The sequence below is a fragment of the Xyrauchen texanus genome, chromosome 5, assembly GCF_025860055.1.
Source record: "Xyrauchen texanus isolate HMW12.3.18 chromosome 5, RBS_HiC_50CHRs, whole genome shotgun sequence".
Taxonomy (NCBI): domain Eukaryota; kingdom Metazoa; phylum Chordata; class Actinopteri; order Cypriniformes; family Catostomidae; genus Xyrauchen; species Xyrauchen texanus.
Window position 1 is genome coordinate 43511482 of NC_068280.1, and position 18485 is coordinate 43529966.

The 18485-nt window shown below is 36.2% G+C and overlaps 1 protein-coding gene across 7 annotated transcripts in view; it reads left to right on the forward strand.

Moving 5' to 3' along the window:
- Positions 1–18485, forward strand: part of dmd (dystrophin) — a 148658-nt gene that overhangs the window by 94449 nt on the left and 35724 nt on the right. For 6 of the 7 annotated variants that reach the window (XM_052126402.1, XM_052126398.1, XM_052126400.1 and 3 more), the window contains 6 exons: positions 1573–1690; positions 3310–3578; positions 4135–4281; positions 6155–6233; positions 7320–7380; positions 16221–16282. In XM_052126402.1, the coding sequence (XP_051982362.1) occupies positions 1573–1690; positions 3310–3578; positions 4135–4281; positions 6155–6233; positions 7320–7380; positions 16221–16282 (736 nt within the window). Of the gene's footprint in view, positions 1–1572; positions 1691–3309; positions 3579–4134; positions 4282–6154; positions 6234–7319; positions 7381–12622; positions 12813–16220; positions 16283–18485 lie in introns of those variants that run through there. The other variant, XM_052126404.1, reaches the window with a different exon arrangement.

An 18485-nucleotide genomic window follows, 5' to 3' on the forward strand; every position in this document is an offset into this window, starting at 1 on the left:
ACAAAAAACATCCAGTGAGCAGCAGTTCTGCATATGGAAATGTCTTGTTGATGAAAGTGTTCAATGGAGGAGAATGGCCAGACAGAAATGCTACAGTAACTTGGATAACCACTTTGTACAATTGTAGTGAGCAGAATAGCATGTTATAGCAACTGTTCATTTAATACAGGGGGACCTTAAACCTTTTCACATGGGGATAGAGATAGATGGAGCCCTGTTACATTTTATATAAACCTGGGTGTTGCATTTTAGGTCTGGTCAATAATAGTGTATAACATATGCTGTATGTAAAATTCCAAAATAAAGTTATGTTCCATGTATAAAAAAAAACAAGCTTAAGCTCAACCAACAGCATATTGTTGATTACCACAAAAAAATATTTGACTCATCCCTTGTTTATTAAAAAAAAAAGAAAAAGCACAAATTGCAGTTGCAGAAAGGCACTTACAATCAAAGTGATGGGACAAGTCCATGACATTAAAATACACATTGTTTCAAAAGTATATTACCACAATATGTAAACATTATGTGTGTTAACTTGATTTTTGGGGTAATAAAATCTCTGTTCTACATGATAAACCTTTTCCTATCCGAGCAAGCTACACAACTTGTCAAGACTCTTGTTATATTAAGACTGGACTACTGCAATGCTCTTCTGGCTAAATTTACTACATGTACAGTCAAACCTCTGCAATTGATCCAGGACGTGGCAGTGTGTGTGTGGTCTTTAACGAGCCCAAGAGAGCACATGCCACGCCTCTCTTCATTGAACTGGCTGCCAATGATGTACTGTAAATTATTTTAATCTGCTGAAATTGCTTGGTGGGTTTACTGACGTTGCATCGTCATGGCAATGAAGTTGTATTATTGGACGTAACTTTACCCCGATAATGTTAGTAAGTGATGTTAACACATATAATGTTTATGTATTCTGGCTATACTTTTACAACAATGTGTATTTTAACACTTTAAAATTTAAGGACTGGCCACATTCACTTCTGTTGTAAGTGCCTTACCGTAACAGAGTAAATCCTGTCAAATGCTGTCGATTGAGCTTAACTCAAATTGAACCCTGAACATTTGTGGGTTTATGATGGTTACATTGCAAATAATCATTATTTTTTAAATAATCATTATTTATGTTATATACTTTTAAACCATTACTTTTAGTTTTTTACTTAATACATTTAAATGTTGGAGAGACAATGAAACACTCGGCTGAACTTTGGTAGCTTTGGTTGAAGTTAACTTAATATTTGTATTTTTGTTTAATTTTTCACAATAATGAGTTTGAGATCAAACATTAATTGGTAGACCCCCTGCAGTACTGCCGCAGACCTCCTAGGGGCCATGGACCCCCTGCTGAAGACTGCTTTAATACCAAACAAAGGGTTTATTATTTGCATTTTTTGAAATGGCAAATTTGTGCTTATTTCAAGAAATAGTAACATTATGAGTGATTACTTTTTTTAGTGGTTTAGTGGTTGAAGAAAATCTTATTATTAGATGGCAGACTTTTGCACATTAAGCAATTGTGACAGTATATGCACTAAACAACTTGTGCCCTCACAGGGTTTCAGAAGAGAGTTGGGTGCCAAAGAACCTGTGATCAATGGAACGCTCAACAATGTTAAAACCTTCTTATCTGAGATGCCTCGTGAGGGTTCTAAACAGAGGCCTGGCCAAAAAGGTAAACTATGAAATTTTCTATACATTTACATGTGTGCATTTGGCAGAGACTTTCATTCAAGGTGAATTATGGCACATTAAAGATACAGTAGTGAATGGGCAGTTCTGACTCTAAACTCATTTTAGGGGCTGTTCAGAACACAAGTAAAAGTTAATTTGACATGGCATTAAAAACAACTTGGCTCTCCTGTGTTACAGTGATTTTACCATGGGTAAGGGGGTTTTAAAGGGGTCATGAAGTGCTTTTTTATATTAGATAACTGTATTATCTTCCCTAAGGTCCAATGATAATGTTATAAAAGTTTATTTTCTTGCACCAATACAGCCTATATTTAGTAATGTATGATCATGTTCCACCCTGTTTTTGGCCCTCTGTCTGAAACGCTCAGTTTTTAGCCTAAACTCCTCCTTAAAACTTCACTGTAAATGCACATTGTTCTGATTGGCTAACATCATGCAGCCCCTCAATTTCAGCAAACTCAATCAGAATAGTATGAACAAGCCCCTCGCAATTATAAAACAACATTGTAGGGTTAACACAACGCACATCCAACACATTGTATCTGAATATATTAAACTGTTCATCTCAAGCACAACAGTTATCACTTAGCCTCATAAACTTGGCACCATCAAACAGTCATGACATTTAAAATATATTTGAATGAAACCGTTTACTTATGTTTTTTTAAGTGTTTTTGACTGCCCCATCCTTCAATAACAGTTCCTTTGGAAAGCTTAAATCGTATTATGACTGTTCACAAGCAGTCCATGCTGACATGAGCCGAAAAAAAAACCATACTGTTAGCGCACTGAGGTGCACATCGCAAGAAACATACCGAAACGGTCAAAGACGTCCATTGTCAAAGACGTCCTATGTTTACATACACCAGCAATACAAAATAGCGTAGATGGGGGGAAAGAACAACAAGAGGTAGCAGCTGAATGAAAGATAATTGCTTCTCCCTTTCAGAGTTGTAACCTGACACTGCATCTTTTAAAATTGGCGGTATACATGGCAGCGGTCAAAGAGTCTGTGAAGTTCATGTTTATATACAAAATAATTCAAAATAGTCCAGATGAGTCCCCTTTGGTGTTCAGGAATAGTTAGCCACATAAGGCCTACTATCTCAAACTGCGTGCCAGTGGGCAGGGTCAAGGGTGCGATGACGCATGTTGTGGGATTACAAATGAGCAATGTTTTGTGATGTCACGAACAGACAGCTTTCAAAATGAGCCGTTTCAACTGGGTTGCAACTATAATTGCTTTTTTTAAACTGGGGAGGCAGTTTTGAGTTCTGAAATTTACAGTTAGTTTTTATAGTACAGTTACCTCTTATATGTCTAAATATCCAGGAAAATGTGATTCTCCATTTCATGACTCCTATAAAAGAACACCCATGGTAAAAATCAATGTGATACATGGCCTTTTGTGGCTTATTTCATTATTTGATCAGTATACCTGTAAGTGTTACCTGGGAATCAAATCTGTGACCTTAATGTTGCTAGCACCATGCTTTACAAGCTGAGCTACAGGACCCTAATTTATAAACATAATGTATATGGACACTACAATAGATGCAGATGTTCTAACCTGTTTTTCACACTTTGTGTGCTCCCCAGATGTGAGTCCCGAAGAGAGGGTTCAAAATGTGTGCCGCATATTGCGTAAGGAAGTGGAGGATGTTACGGTGCGATGGAAGAATCTGGGTGCAGCTGCCGTTGACTGGCAACAACAGCTGGAGCTGGCCTTGGAGAGGCTAATGGAGCTCCAGGATGCCCAGGATCAGTTGGACTTCAAGCTTCGGCAGGCAGAGACTGTGAAGAATTCTTGGAAGCCAGTTGGGGATTTGGTTGTAGACGATCTGCAAAACCACATAGAGAGAGTTAAGGTCTGAATCCGGCCTTTCCTTACATTCAAGTACTGTAGTGGTACAGCGGTATTGTGATGGTATCGGATGGTGATACCTTGGTACTTTGATATACACTACCAGTTAAAAGTTTGGATATCTTTCTGAATTTGATTCTCGTGATCTTAAAATAATATTGTTCTAAAGGCTTATGATTAAATAAACTTATTTTAACAAGTCAACAAGTGCTTGGCATACATGGGAACGGCTTCAATAATGTTTAGAAAGGTCTCAGGTGGATACCTCATGATGTTGGCTGAGCTCAGAATGTGCAGATCTGAAAATCTAGGCAAAGGTTGGCTACTTTGAAGAAGCTTAACGTTTTTTTATTTTAAATTGATTTAACATTTTTTACAACTTCCCATAATGTAAACAAAGATTGAGTTGGTGTGTCCATACCAATGGTAGTGTATACCATGGAACTGAATGATTGCTATAATAATTTCCTATGGTTTTGTTACTCCAAGATATTTTTAAGAATATCATGGTATTTTAAATGTTGTGGACATAACAGACAAACTTTTGTTTATTTTTCCAGGCATTTCGGGAGGAGATAGCTCCCATCCAGGATAATGTTAATCAGGTCAACCAACTGGCCTCCACATTCAGACCCCCCGACATTCAGCTCTCTCCAGACAACCTCAGCAGAATTGATGACCTCAACATGAGATGGAGGCTTCTACAGGTATTCATCCCTAATTTTCCAATTAAGTTAGATAGTTCCCCCCAAAAATATATTTAGTCATCATTTACTCAATCCCATGTTGTTTCAAATTCAGATGATTTTCTTTCTTCCTTAACACAAAAGGAGACATTTTTAATAATATACTGATCTGAGCTAGGGCGGATGTCAAGATTTTCAGTGAATAATTACTTAAATTTCAGTCTGTTCCATACATCGGATGGCTTCAGAAGACCTATAAATATATAACACACAGGTCATATGGACTCATTTTTGGATAGTTTTATGGTGCTTTTGCATCCTGCTGAAGCTTGAAAGCTCCAGCCTCCATTTTTCTTTTTTTGGTAATGCATGAAATAAAAGGAAGAAAGTCATACAGGATTGGGAGAACATGAGAAAATGATGGCAGAACTGTAATTTTTGGGTGAACTTTTCCTTTAAAACTAGAGATGTACCAAGCATTGATATTGGTCGATAAAATAAATTAATGTTAATTGTTTTTAAACAGCTGATGATCAGGGTCGATTATTTCCTGTCGAAAGGGGGTAGAAAAGGAGTGGGTGACTATGACAGCAATTTGTAAGCTAGAATTTTAAAAGATGGAACTACTGTTAAAACTCATTTGACTACTCCCCTTAAAGTTTGTAAAAGCTAAGGAACACGCTTCATCTTTTAGAATCAGTAAATGTGAGTTAAGAACATTAAAAAAAATTACGAAATCTTACCTTTTTAATGTGGGTCTAACAAGAGGCTATTCAGAATTCAGTTAATGTGAGTTCAAAATTTAGACATGTAGAGACTTAGAGAATACATTTATTATTTACATTAACTTGTGTAATTAATTATCATTGATTTGAAATAAGGTAGCATTAAAAAAGCAGAACCACCACACTATCGGTATCAACAGATCTTGTTTTGAATAATCAGTTATTTGTATCGGTGCATCCCTATTTAAAACAAAATAATAATAAAAATAAACCCAATGGATCAAATATTCAAGTCAGGTCAATGATCTATTTTCTAAAACAAAGAGAGACAAAAGAACACAATTCAGTTCTTTGAAAGCAGTAGAAAAAAAATGTACATGTCAGCAGTTAACTCAACAAGCAGATCACAAAAACAATCTTTTCTTTAAGCCTTCAGAGATTTGACACAAAAAGTCATCATTTAATAAAAAGAAGGACAGAAACAAAAACAATGCTGATGAAATATTCAGAACATGAAAAACATTGTTTTAGAATAGGTTTCTTTGAGTGTGTGTGTGTGTGTGTGTGTGTGTGTGTGTGTGTGTGTGTGTGTGTGTGTGTGTGTGTGTGTCTGTCTGTCTGTCTGTCTGTCTGTCTGTCTGTCTGTCTGTCTGTCTGTCCTGTGTTTCCTTCTTTACAACCATTTATTCTCTTTCAAGGTCCATGGCTTTGTTCAGAATAGAATACTAGTTTACTGCTTACTGTGCAGTATTTACTATTTTTAGTTTATAACGGTAAACAGTATCTATTATTTCACTATTAACTTTGCAAAGAGTGTACATTATAATTACATGACATCACCACTTTTGCCTCATCACATTGTCCCTTTGCATGTTTAATTCTGTGAATAGTGTCCAGGTATCATCTTGGAAATAATAACGGTTATTTTGCATTTTAATCTAAATTTGTGTAAAAATGTCTTAACATTCGAAAGGTCAGATCACATAATGACTCAAAATATGAGTAAAGATAGAATTGCTCATTTCTGCAAATGTAGTAGGTCATCAGCATACATACTAATGTATAGACTGCAGCAATAATAAGAGTCTGGTAATATACTAATCTGAATATACAGTAGCCAAACTCTTCAGTTTCTTGTGTTTTTTGTTTTGTTTTGTTTTTTGATTTAGATCTACATTGAAGAACATCTGACCCAGTTGACCACAGCCTATGGGGATTTAGGGCCACAATCTCAGAATTTCCTAGATGGTGAGTGTGTCTTTTTAGATGTTTTGCAATATTACAAGTACTATAATGACAAAGCCTTGTACTCATGCAATTTTCATCAACTGTAACATGTTAATCGCATGGAAGAGTGCAAGAATAGTCTCAAAAGCATGAATATTTCAGTTCTTTTATCCGTGATTTAAAATTATGACTTCCACTTTAAAGGGGTTAGTTCACCAAAAAATGAAAACTGTCACCATTTACTCATCCTCAAATTGTTCCAAGCTCTTCTGACTTACTTTATTCTATGGAACACAATAGGAGATTGTGTATATATACTGTGATTGTGAGACTGATAGCATCCTTACAATGAAAGGCTGACAGACTGAAAATTCAGCCTAACATCTTTTGTCTTCCATGAGTAAATGGTGAGTTAATGATGAGAGTGTTTTTTTTTTTTTTTTTTGGCAAACTTTCACTGTAAACTATCCCCTGATACTGTCTTGACTTAAGAGATTGTAAATTCAAGTTTGGGAAACCAGTGTACCAATAAAATATTAACTATTCTGGCTTAATATGTATAGTTTTATATCTTAAAGGTACACTCGTTAAATTTGTCCTCATTATAAAAGTTGAACTCATGAATTGAAATTTTGCAGTATATGTAGGAAATCCTGACCACTCACATTAAAATGAAGAATCTAGTCATATTAGTATTCTTATAAAAGCTTTTTTATTCTAAATGGAGAGGGTCCGCACATGGGAGCTGACATGATAGAATCACATGATCAGCCGAGTACTACTCGCTTAATCTCAGTAACTGTCCTGTTATTTGACACATTCACCCATTGATTAAATTAAGCATGGCTGACTGTGAATACTACATTTCTATAATGGCATCTGAAACTGAAAACTATTGATTTTAAATGATGCTGCATCCAAGCCACTAGGTGTCACTGTAAGTCCAAGATGTCACAAAGACAAAAGTTACTGAGCGCACCTTTATTAAATTGTTTAGTGATTTACATAAAATGTGTCATATACCGAATTAAGAAATATCTGAATAGAAAAAAGCTTTGAAAACTGAATTAAAAGGTAACATGAATATGTTTTCTGTTCTGTACACAGCTTCGGTTGAAAGTCCTCTTGAACGCTCTACTTCGCCCAACAATGTCCCCTACTATATCAAGTAAGTCATCGCAAACTCAGCCCACATATTACTGTCAGACAAACAGTGAATTTGAACACTATAAAAACTCCCAGAGGAAGACGAATGCCACAGCTTGCTACAGACTCCCAAACAAATATATTTTCCATGACCTTTTTCTGAACCCTCTAACAATTGTGGAGAACAATCTGAAATGATAAGGAAGGTGCTGCCAACAAAAAGAGAAGCCAATACATGTAACAGCATGCATCAGACATAGCTGTGAACTCCTGCATGCAGATGAGTTAGTGAGAGAGGGAGTGATTGAATTTAAGAAGTACAGTGGCCCCAAGTATTTGGACATTTATGCCACACTTTAAAATGTATGAACGTCAGTGCTTTCAATCTTCTCTTTTCTTAGCCTTTTTTGCAATTATTTAAACATCTTGGGAATTTCAGTGGATGTATGAGGTCAGTTCCCTTCAAATTTACACGGGTGTTCTAGCAGAGGTGTAGTTCATCAAAATAACTATGGACATGTTCCACTAAAGTTTGACAACCAGAAAGTGTCCAAATAAATGTATCTTAACTTTGAATGGTGTATAAATGTTTTTATAGTTATTTTTTAGAGATATTTTACCCAAAGTGTGTGTTTGCTACCTTTCTTCAAAAACAATTGTATTTACAGTATATAAAACTTTAACTAGGACTGTAAATTTTTTTAAATCAAATAAAATACATGACATGCTGATAAGTTTATCCAATTAATCACACATATCATTATTTGCTGGGAAAGACAATTCAGTAAAATGGCAGAAGAGTAAAGTATTGATTAGACAATACAAAAAGTGGCTTTAGAAGTCTATATATTGTTTGTTTTATTCCTACATCATTATACAAGCCTACAATCGACAGCGATCCCTTGTTTACAGCAATCTACTGAAGGTTGAGGCAGCAGTGGGCACAGGCTAACCAAAATTAGACAGTTAAAGACTGGAAAGCATAGCTTGAATTTCTGCTGAGGTGCACAGATGGTAGGCCCACTGCAACCTCAGCTATCAGTTCTGGCTGACAGTAGTGGAAACCGACGTGGTCTTCTGCAGTTGTAGCCCATCTGCCTCAAGGTTTGACATGATGTTCATTCTGAGATGCTATTCTGCTCACTACAATTGTACAGAGTGGTTATTTGCGTTACCGTAGACTTTCTGTCAGCTCCAACCTGTCTGGCCATTCTCCTCCGTTGAACACTCTCATCAACAAGACGTTTCCGTCTGCAGAACTGCCGCTCGCTGGATGTTTCATGTTTTTGTCTCCATTCTGAGTAAACCCTAGAGACTGTTGTTTGTGAAAATCCCTGGAGATCAGCAATTACAGAAATACTCAAACCAGCTCATCTGGCACCAAAAACCATGCCATGGTTGAAATCACTGAGATCACTTTTTCCCAATTTTGATGGTTGATGTGAACATTAACTGAAGCTCCTGACCCGTATCTGCATGATGTAATGCATTACACTGCTGCCACATGATAAGCTGATAAGATAATCGCATGAATAAGTAGGTGCACAGGTGTTCCTAATAAAGTGGCTGTGAGTGTATCACACAAAATAAACACGTTAAATTGACAGCAAGAATTTTAACAAATATTTTACAGTCTAATACAGTGACATTCATTAATTTTTTCAGAGTGCCTTAAGTGTCCAAATACTTTTCGCAGCCACTGTATATTACTATATGCATTCCTTAATATTAGGGTTAGGGTATGGTACAAGTTACAAATTTACCAGTTTTATTTCTCTGTATGTGCATATATGGACTAATAATGACATTACAATAACATGCAATACCATTTCAGCATGGTCTTATTACAATAACATGCAATACCATTTCAGCATGGTCTTATTACAATAACATGCAATACCATTTCAGCATGGTCTTTTCATCTCATAAGAAAGAGTGACATCATTTTGAAAACTATAAAATGCTGTGAGTTGTGCATTTCTTGCTGACCAAACTATGTGGATCAAAATCAATATCCTCCTCAGATATACAGTAGTTAAAAGTAGTCATTTGTGTGTTTCGCTGATGTCTTCAGTCCAATTCTTTATTGAGTCAAAAGTTATGCCAGCTTTCCTCTCTTGTAGGTCACTCAGTAATACTTCTAACACTGAATATGATTTGAACCTTGTGTGAGAGCTGTCCTTTGATAGCTTACAAAGACTATAACACTACAGCCTGTAATGCATGTTATTACTAATTCAGTTTGGATAGGATTATTCATTTAATCTTTGAAATATGTATGCCTTCACATCATATAGTCAGGGGATGTATGTTGATGGCAGTGCAGTCTTGCATGAATGAGTCTACTTCAATAAGTAGAAAAGTACTGGCTTAATGATGCTGTCATAGATTATGAATGTTGCCATTATTGCTGGTCAAGCGGAACAGTACTTACAGTAAGATGGCAGCAGCATTTGCGAATGGTGCACTGTAACAGGACAATAAAGTAGGAACACTTTATAATAACTTTCATTAATAAGTCATTAACAAACCTTAATGCGTAACAGATCAGTAGTCCATTTACAACCAGATATAAAACATATAATTCCTAATTTTCATGACATGTCTATTTGTACACTAACTAATGAGCTGTTGACAATTATATTATGCAATAATGAGTGTTAATGTCAGTGATTAAAGATCTTATGAAGTGTTACCCAATAAAGATTATACCCATAAACTTTATATGATTTTACCCATATACTCCGTAAACTCCACCCCACCCAACACATTCATTATTTCATTTTATGTTGACCACAATTTATTTGAATCAAATGACAGTCGTGCAGTGTGGCAGAGCACTTGCTTCTGTTTCACACATGACAATAAAAGGCTGAACACAAGCTGGTCCTGAATAAATTATTTAATCAATAATGACACTTGTGCATGTGCTCAATTTTATTTTTTACTCTGTGCTTCTGCATTGTGAGATTTAAATATATCCATGTGACTCGAGTGTTTTGACTATGTTCACCAACATTCATTCAAATCCATTTAATGATTCAGTAACCATTTCTGGTGATGCCAGAAGGTGGTGACAAATGAGTGTCTTGTGTGAAATTAGTTAGTCATTGAATCAACGATCAAAAGAACATTTTAATCCTTTAAAATGTGTATGTCTACAGACCTACAAGAGACTTTAGTAGAGGTTTTAAGCATAAGAACAAAGCAAATCTATAATTTCCCTACAGTTTGTGAACTGCTGAGCATTACTTTTATCAAAAGACGACAATAATGTAGTCTTTTAATAAATATGATGAGTTTCAATAACATCTATATGTTTTCATTAAAAAAGTGTGTATACATATCCATTCATTTCAGTAAAATGTGAAGTGTTCTAAGAACACATCAGATCTATTTTTTATTTTCCTACAGTTGGTCAACTGCATACCAACATGGAGGTAAAAAAACAAGATCTGATATTAAAAATAGCTTTATATGTTTAACACTGATCTAGTAATCTGTTTAAATTGGCAAAAACAACCGATCAAATTATTACCTCACAAACATAATTTAAAAAGCATAACTTGATGAAGACTTGTGTGTTGCTGTAAACTCCCCTTACAATGTGTGCTTAAAAGAAGAATTGTCCTGTTTTTTTTTCTGCAGTGCTTTTCACATAATGCTGCATTCAAGAATGATATGCTGATAAATAACTCTCATTTATGTGTTCCTCATCTCTAGATTATTAATTTGAATCAACATCAATGCTGATAAAAAACATGGATAAATGAGCATTGATGATAACAACTTTGTAGAAATTAACGGAGCTGCGTTGATTAGAATCTCTTACTAACGGCCAATTACGTAAGGGTTGTTTCGGCTCATGAAACTCATCTGTGATTGGCTAGATGGTCGCTCAATCAGCCCAAAGTAACAAAACTATACAAATCCACCATTTGGACCCAGTATGGGTTTAGATGGAAAAATGCCAGGGACAAAAAACACCTTTTTAAAATATTCTGGGGACGTGTCCCCCACAGCTTTGCAGCTGCTACGCCCTTGACAGGCATGTTCAAATGTTGAATGATCGATTTGAGGATATCTGGGCATCAGTCATTTTGGAAAGTTAGATTCAGATATTTATTAAATATCATTTGTGCTTTCAAACATTCAAGTCAAGTAATTTTTGGCATCATAGTCATGTTCAAACGTTCTATTTAAGCACATTTGGGAATCATTTACACATTCTAAATTTCTATTCTAGCAATTTTAGACATCATATGCATGTTCAAACATTCAATTTGAATATTTTTTGCATAATTGGCTCTTATAAATGTGCGAGTTGCATACTTTTGGGCATTATAGGTGTGTTTAAATGTTAGAGTATTTTGTTCATGTTATGTTCTTACAATCATTCAATTTGAGCACTTTTGGGAATCATATGTGCGTTCAAACATTCAATTAGAGTATTTTGGGGTATCAGAGGTGTTTGAACATTCATAAAATATTTTTGGCTGCCATTTGCTCTTACGAACCTTAAAGTCAAGTAGGCCTACATTTGGGCATAGTCATGTTTGAATATTCGATTCGAGCACTTTTGGGAATCAGATGCATGTTCGAATTTCGATTCAAGCAATTTCGGGCAACACAGGTGCCTTTTAATGTTCAATTTGAATATTTTTGTGCTCCATTTGCGCTTACAAAAGTTCGGTCAATTAATTTTGGGCATCATAGTCATTATTTTGATCATTTTATGTGCATACAATCGTTCGATTTGAGCAACTTTGGGAATCATTTGCACGTTTGAACATTCGATTCAAGCAATTTTGGGAATCACAGGCATGTTAGAAAGTTCAGTTTGAATATTTTAGGCACCAGTCATGTTCGAATGTTAAATTCAAAATGTTTTGGGTGTCATTTGCTCTTACCAACATTCAGGTCGAGTAAATTTGGGCATAGTCATGAATATTCGATTCGAGCACTTTAGGGAATCAGATGCATGTTCGAACTTTTGATTCAAGCCATTTCGGGCATCACAGGCGTTTGAACTTTTGATTTGAATATATTTGGGCATCATTTACGCTTACGAACGTTCGAGTTGCTTATTTTTGTTCTCATTGTGCCCTTACGATAGTTCGATTTGAGCACTATAAGGAATCATAGGCGTTCGATTCGAACTTTTTGTTATCTTTGATGCCATCAAATGCTGTCTAGAGAGAGAGCTCAATAGGTTTTGAGACACAGTCTATGTGAGTGAGAGAGGGGCTAGAAGGGGGAAGGGAGCAGGCGGAAAAGCTCCGCCTCGTCTGAGCCGCTCTGGCAGGGAGATCGCAGGGAAGTCGGGTGCTTTTTCCCCTGTAAAGAGGGAGCACCGCGGAGGTGATTTGCCCCGAACAGAATCGATCAGTCGTGATAAAAAAATACAGTTTGGATCATACTTGAGAGAGGCGACATGAGGGAGAACTTGAGAAAGTAAGTGCAAATGCAAACACGAATAAATGTCTTCTCGCGCGAGTAGAGGACGCCGAAGGAGTTTTGCGTTCGTCCATCTGCCGTATAGACGCCGTTTCTGTTTCTTTCCCGTTATTATTTCAGCCTAGCAGGTGCTTATCTGTTTTTCCGGGAGCAAATGCTACCGCATATTTCCACGTCTTAGCGACAAGCCCTTCCAGCCTTCCATTTGTTTATTTTTCTAATTCCAATCACATCGATAGTTCCTGATGTATTCCATTCTTGTAGCATGCATGTAGACCTAACGCTACGATCATATTGACACTTATGTTTTGAATTACATTTAATGGAAATCTCTATGTTGATAAAGATGCTTGGCCTTTAAGGCTTGTCCATATTCGTGCGGTTAAGTTAACATTAAGTGCATGCAGTGGCTTGGATGCCACACAGAAGATCACTTAGATTTCACCACATTCTTATGGCTGCGTTTGCGTTCCGCCGTAACCAAGAGCCACAAATTAGAGGTATCTGCATGAATGCATGTGTGTGGGGGTACCCGGTGCTGTTTCATGCATGCATGTAGGCGGGCATTCCTGTTTCTTGCCATAACCCACATTATTGCTGTACTTCCTGCCTTGAGATGTGCAGGTATGGAGATCTCAGTGGGAAATTTGGGAACAGGCCATTGGCACGCTCCACTGAGTCTACCTGATCCTAGAGGGCGCTGGCAGATACTGACTGTGTCTTAAAACCTAGGGAGCTGCCTTTTATGCCCCAAAAATGCTGTCAATGTTTGCAGCTCTCTAGGTTTTGAAATTCAACCACTGTGTGCGCAGCTCAGGGAATGTAAAGGGGTAATCATTTACTCACCCTCATGTTGACAACCCATATGACTTTCCTACTTCCATGGTACACAAAGGGACATGTTGGGCATAATGTTTAGGCTCAGTCACCATTCGTTTTCATTTAATGGAAAAAAGACAAAAATGTGAATGGTGACCGAGCCTATTAGTCCCTAACATTCTACCAAACATCTCCATCATTTTGGGGTGAACTATCCCTTTAAAGAAATTACATGCTTAGTCGTGCCTTTCAAATATCTGCAGGGCCTTAAAAGAGCAAGAGGTGTAGGATGCAATTGGAGCCATTCAGAAATGCCACACACAAGTTAGGTCTGAGATGGCATTCAGATTTCATCAGTTTCCTTGAAAGCCACTGACATGAATCCATGATTCATTATAAACGGCTACATAATTTGTTTTGCTGCAGTTCATAAACAAAATGTTGAGTTATGAACCTATTCATAGCATTGTTTATGAGATTAAAAACTAGTTTTGATGTATCATTGTGTGAATTTCAGAAATATCACACATATTGTTGCTTTAGATAAATGTTTCATGTGTGTTCCAGATTGGCTAATTAATGTCCCTTTAAAAAGAAATACTGTTGTGGTCCCATGGTACAGTGAAACTATTAAATGGTAATATCATGGTTCTGAATGATTACTAACATCATATTACATGGTATCTACATGGTATTTTAAGGTACTCTGAACAGCGTTTATTGTGTTTTTGTACAGTAAATTGTGTTTTCAAGGCTGGAAAATCATGGAAATTTCTTTAAATCTTTGTCAATGTTCTCAGCTCTAAAATATTTAAAGGAAAAGTTAACCAAAAAAAATTCTCTCATTATTTACTCAGCCTCATGCCATCCTAGATGTGGATGACTTTCTTTCTTCTGCAGAACACAAATGAAGATATTTAGAAGAATATCTCAGCTCAGTAGGGCCACACAATGCAAGTGAATGGGGACCAAAACATTGAAGTTCCAAAAAGGGCATAAAAGTAATTCATAAGTATCCAGTGGTTTAATCCATGTCTTTTGAAGCGATCCAATCGGTTTTGGGTGAGACCAGACAAAATATAACTCATTTTCACTATAAATATTGACATCTGTAGTCTTCTTGGTGATCATGATTTCAAGCTCGAGTACATTTCCTAGCACCATCTAACGCTCTGCGCATGCCACCAGCTCTAGAAAGTGTAATCAAGCTTAAAATCACTATTGTGCCTAGAAAATGCAATGGAAATATCTACAGTAAAAATTAGTTACATTTTGTCCTGTTCCCACCCAAATCCAAGACATGGATTAAAACACTGGAGTCTTATGGATAAATCTTTATGCTGCTTTTAACTGGGTTTTGGAGCTTCAAAGTTTTGGTAACCATTCACTTGCATTGCATGGACCTACAGAGCTGAGGTATTCTTCTAAAAATCTTCGTTATTGTTCTGCAGAAGAAAAGAAAGTCATACACATCTGGGATGACATGAGGGTGAGTAAATGATGAGAAAATTTTCATTTTTGGGTGAACTATTCCATTAATGAGATAGATATTGCTCTTGTGTTCAGTAAAACTTGCTTGCAAGACATAGTGATGCCTGATTTGTTCTTTTCAATTAATTGGTCAATGAACCATTTCATGTATTTGTCTGTGGGAAATGACTGGAAATGCCAAGGAACCTTTGAGCCCTCTTTGACTTAAGAAAAGATACAAAAGTGGTATTTTTTTATTTCTGAAAAAACAATGTTCTCATTTCATTCACGTGTATCGTTGAAAATCCCTGTCATAGAGTGTTGTTTTCGTAACTAAAGCACTGTTGGGTGTGGATATAATTTATAGTTTTAAAGTTTCTTAGCCTTATTAGAATTCAGCAGAGCCACTTGGCTGGCTTATGCCCAAAATCACAAAAACATCCAGCAACTCTTGATAAAAGGCATCATCTCAGTGGTGCAAATTGCATTTCCACTAATGGACTCATTTAGAGTCTGTGTATCAAAACAAGTGCTTTTGTGAACGTAGAAATTTCAGCTTGCATTCTTTTAAGCTACAAATTAAGTTGAGATTCACTGTTGACCCTGTCTACAACAACTTGATGTATTTTCTTTGTGTGATACAGATTAAATTGTTTTAAATTTCAAGATGTTTTTAGCAACCTATTAAGTGTTACAAATAAGACTGGAATTTAGTGCGTTTCAGTCAAGAATTCTTGATCTGAACATGTCCAGAATTCTTTGTTTGGGTAGTAGGGAAAAATTTAACCCAATGCTTCTTACCAGGCTTTTGTTGATAAAATAAAATGTCTGTGTTTCATTGATGTTTAAAATGGTATTACAATGAAACTAGACATTTATTACATTTTTATTGCAGTATATTACAGCATCTTGCCAGAAGTCTCTTGTTATCCCATGTTTTTCATCTTTCTTAAGAGTTAGGCTGGGTATTGTTACACACAACATATCTAAATTACAGTGAATATGTTAATAGCCACTGTTGAAATAATTCTTATAAAATAATTACGAGGATTACCTACAAAGCATGTTTTAACAGAGATCTTTTGTGTTTATTGCATTTAATGCCTTTTCTTACAGCCACCAGACCCAAACAACATGTTGGGACCATCCAAAGATGGCAGAGCTTTACCAGTCTTTAGGTAATTCACATCTGATTGTCGTATCTCTCATAATTGTAATGTTTGCATCTATGGTACAGTGAAACTGCCCTTGAAGGGATAGTTTACCCAAAAGTGAAAATGTCATTTTGCATCCTCATATTGTTGCAAACCAATATGACTTTCCTGCTCTTCCATGAAACTCAAAAAGCGATGTTAGGCATAATGGACAGCCTTAGTTGCCTTTCATTTTCATTGTTTGGAAAAAAAAGTTGCAATGAAAGTGAATGGTGACTAACATATGGCTCATACTAACATATCACACTTTGAGCTTCACGAAAGGAAACAAAGTCATACAGGCTTGGAACAACATTGGGGGGAAATTTCATTTTTAGAATGAACAAGCCCTTTATATAAAATGTAGATTGTTAGATCAAACATTCTGATCAATAATTCGAAAACAAAGGAGCTACTTGGCCTGAAACTGGCTTGATGTGTCTGGTTCCTGGTTATAAATTAAGATGAAAATGTGAGCAAATTTAGAAATTATCAGATATCCTTTGAGTATCTATGAAATGTTGCACACTGTGGCTTTGTTCACACAGCAGGGAAGATCAGATTTTTCTTTGTAAAATCTGATTTTTTTTTTGACTGACTGTTCAAACTGCAAGTTATATGTGGCCAGATCTAATTCTTTTCATTAAGACTGCAGTTGCTTTTGCTAGCACGTTAGTTGCCATAGTAACAATGCAAACTGGTGTAGGTTCACGATGTGTGAGAGTTGATCAATGGATGTTTTGCAATGGATTATATTTTTCATGAGGGCAATTTCCAAAAATGAACACATTCGTCACAAACAACAGCGTAAAAAACTGGAAAGATGGTCTATGCAATGTTTGTTGCTGCTGCCACTACAAGTACTACAGCTAAGCGAGAGACATTCAATACCTTATCGCGTCATGATGGCTCGCAACTTGTGTGGGTTACCGTACTTTAGCGCATATATATGTATTATTGTCAAAGAAGATTGCATTGCTTTAGCTGCCTTGTGATATATATTTGACATATGGGTACATTTCATTCACAAGTGATCATCCCTATGCCCTATTCCCCACAAAGACTGCATAGGGCTGAAAGTTGCAGGGCTCAAAAATAACTTTTCAAAAATAATTTTGAACTCAGTTTTAAAGTAATTTTTATGGAAAATTCGGTTTGGAATGATCCTACAGCGTGGCTATCATTATTGTTTCCCCTTCAAAGTGCCCTGTGAAGACGACGTCATTTATGCCATTTGGAACACAGTATATGTCGTCTTGTCAGAACACCTGATGAAACAACCCATTGTGCACAACGAATGCCCCCAAAAAAATCATTTAAATCCAATCTGACCATTCAGACTGAGACGCATTTACAAAAATATGATTTTAATCAGATTTCAAACCACCTATTAAAGTGTTTTTTGTCCTGTTCAGACTACAAAAACCTAAATGGATTTGAGTCAGATAGGCCAAAAAATCTGATTTTTTTCCCTGCCTATGGGAGCTTAGCCTATTTGTACTTGATCTAACACTTAAAAATTACTTTGATTGGTATAGCTTAATGTATTTAGGTTGATTTAGTTAAGTTAAATAGTATTTTTACTTAAAGGTGAAGTATGTAATTTCTGCGACACTATAGCGGCACCAACTGGAATTGCAAAAATAAACAGTGTTTTCAAAGCTGCTTTCTGAATACACCCTCTGCCTGCCGTCTGTCAAACAAAGAGATAGTCCCGCCCCCAACTCACGCCAATGGTTGAGCAATGTTGGGCCAGGTCTAAACTGGTCACTCAAAACAAACAGGTATTTTAGTAGTGCCATAGAGACATAGTGTTTACAGTTTACAAAAAACCTATGACCTTTGAATGGCTTATTTCTAGTTGTATCGGCATATTAAATGTGCACTCAGCAATTTTTTTCTCATTAAAAAAGTTTTACTCCTAAAGAAATTAATAGTAATTTTGAAACATAGGTATAAGTCATGATCAATCACATGAGATGAAGACACCAGTCATATAAGTAACCATATGAAAGCAGTTTTATTCTACATGGAGAGGGTCTCCTCATGGGGGCTGCCATGTTAGAATCACATGACCAGCCAAATAATACTTGCTTAATCCCAGTAACTGCCTTGATATGGATATTTTCACTCTTGGATTAAATGAATCATGGCTGACTGTGTATAGTGAATTTCTACAATGGCATCT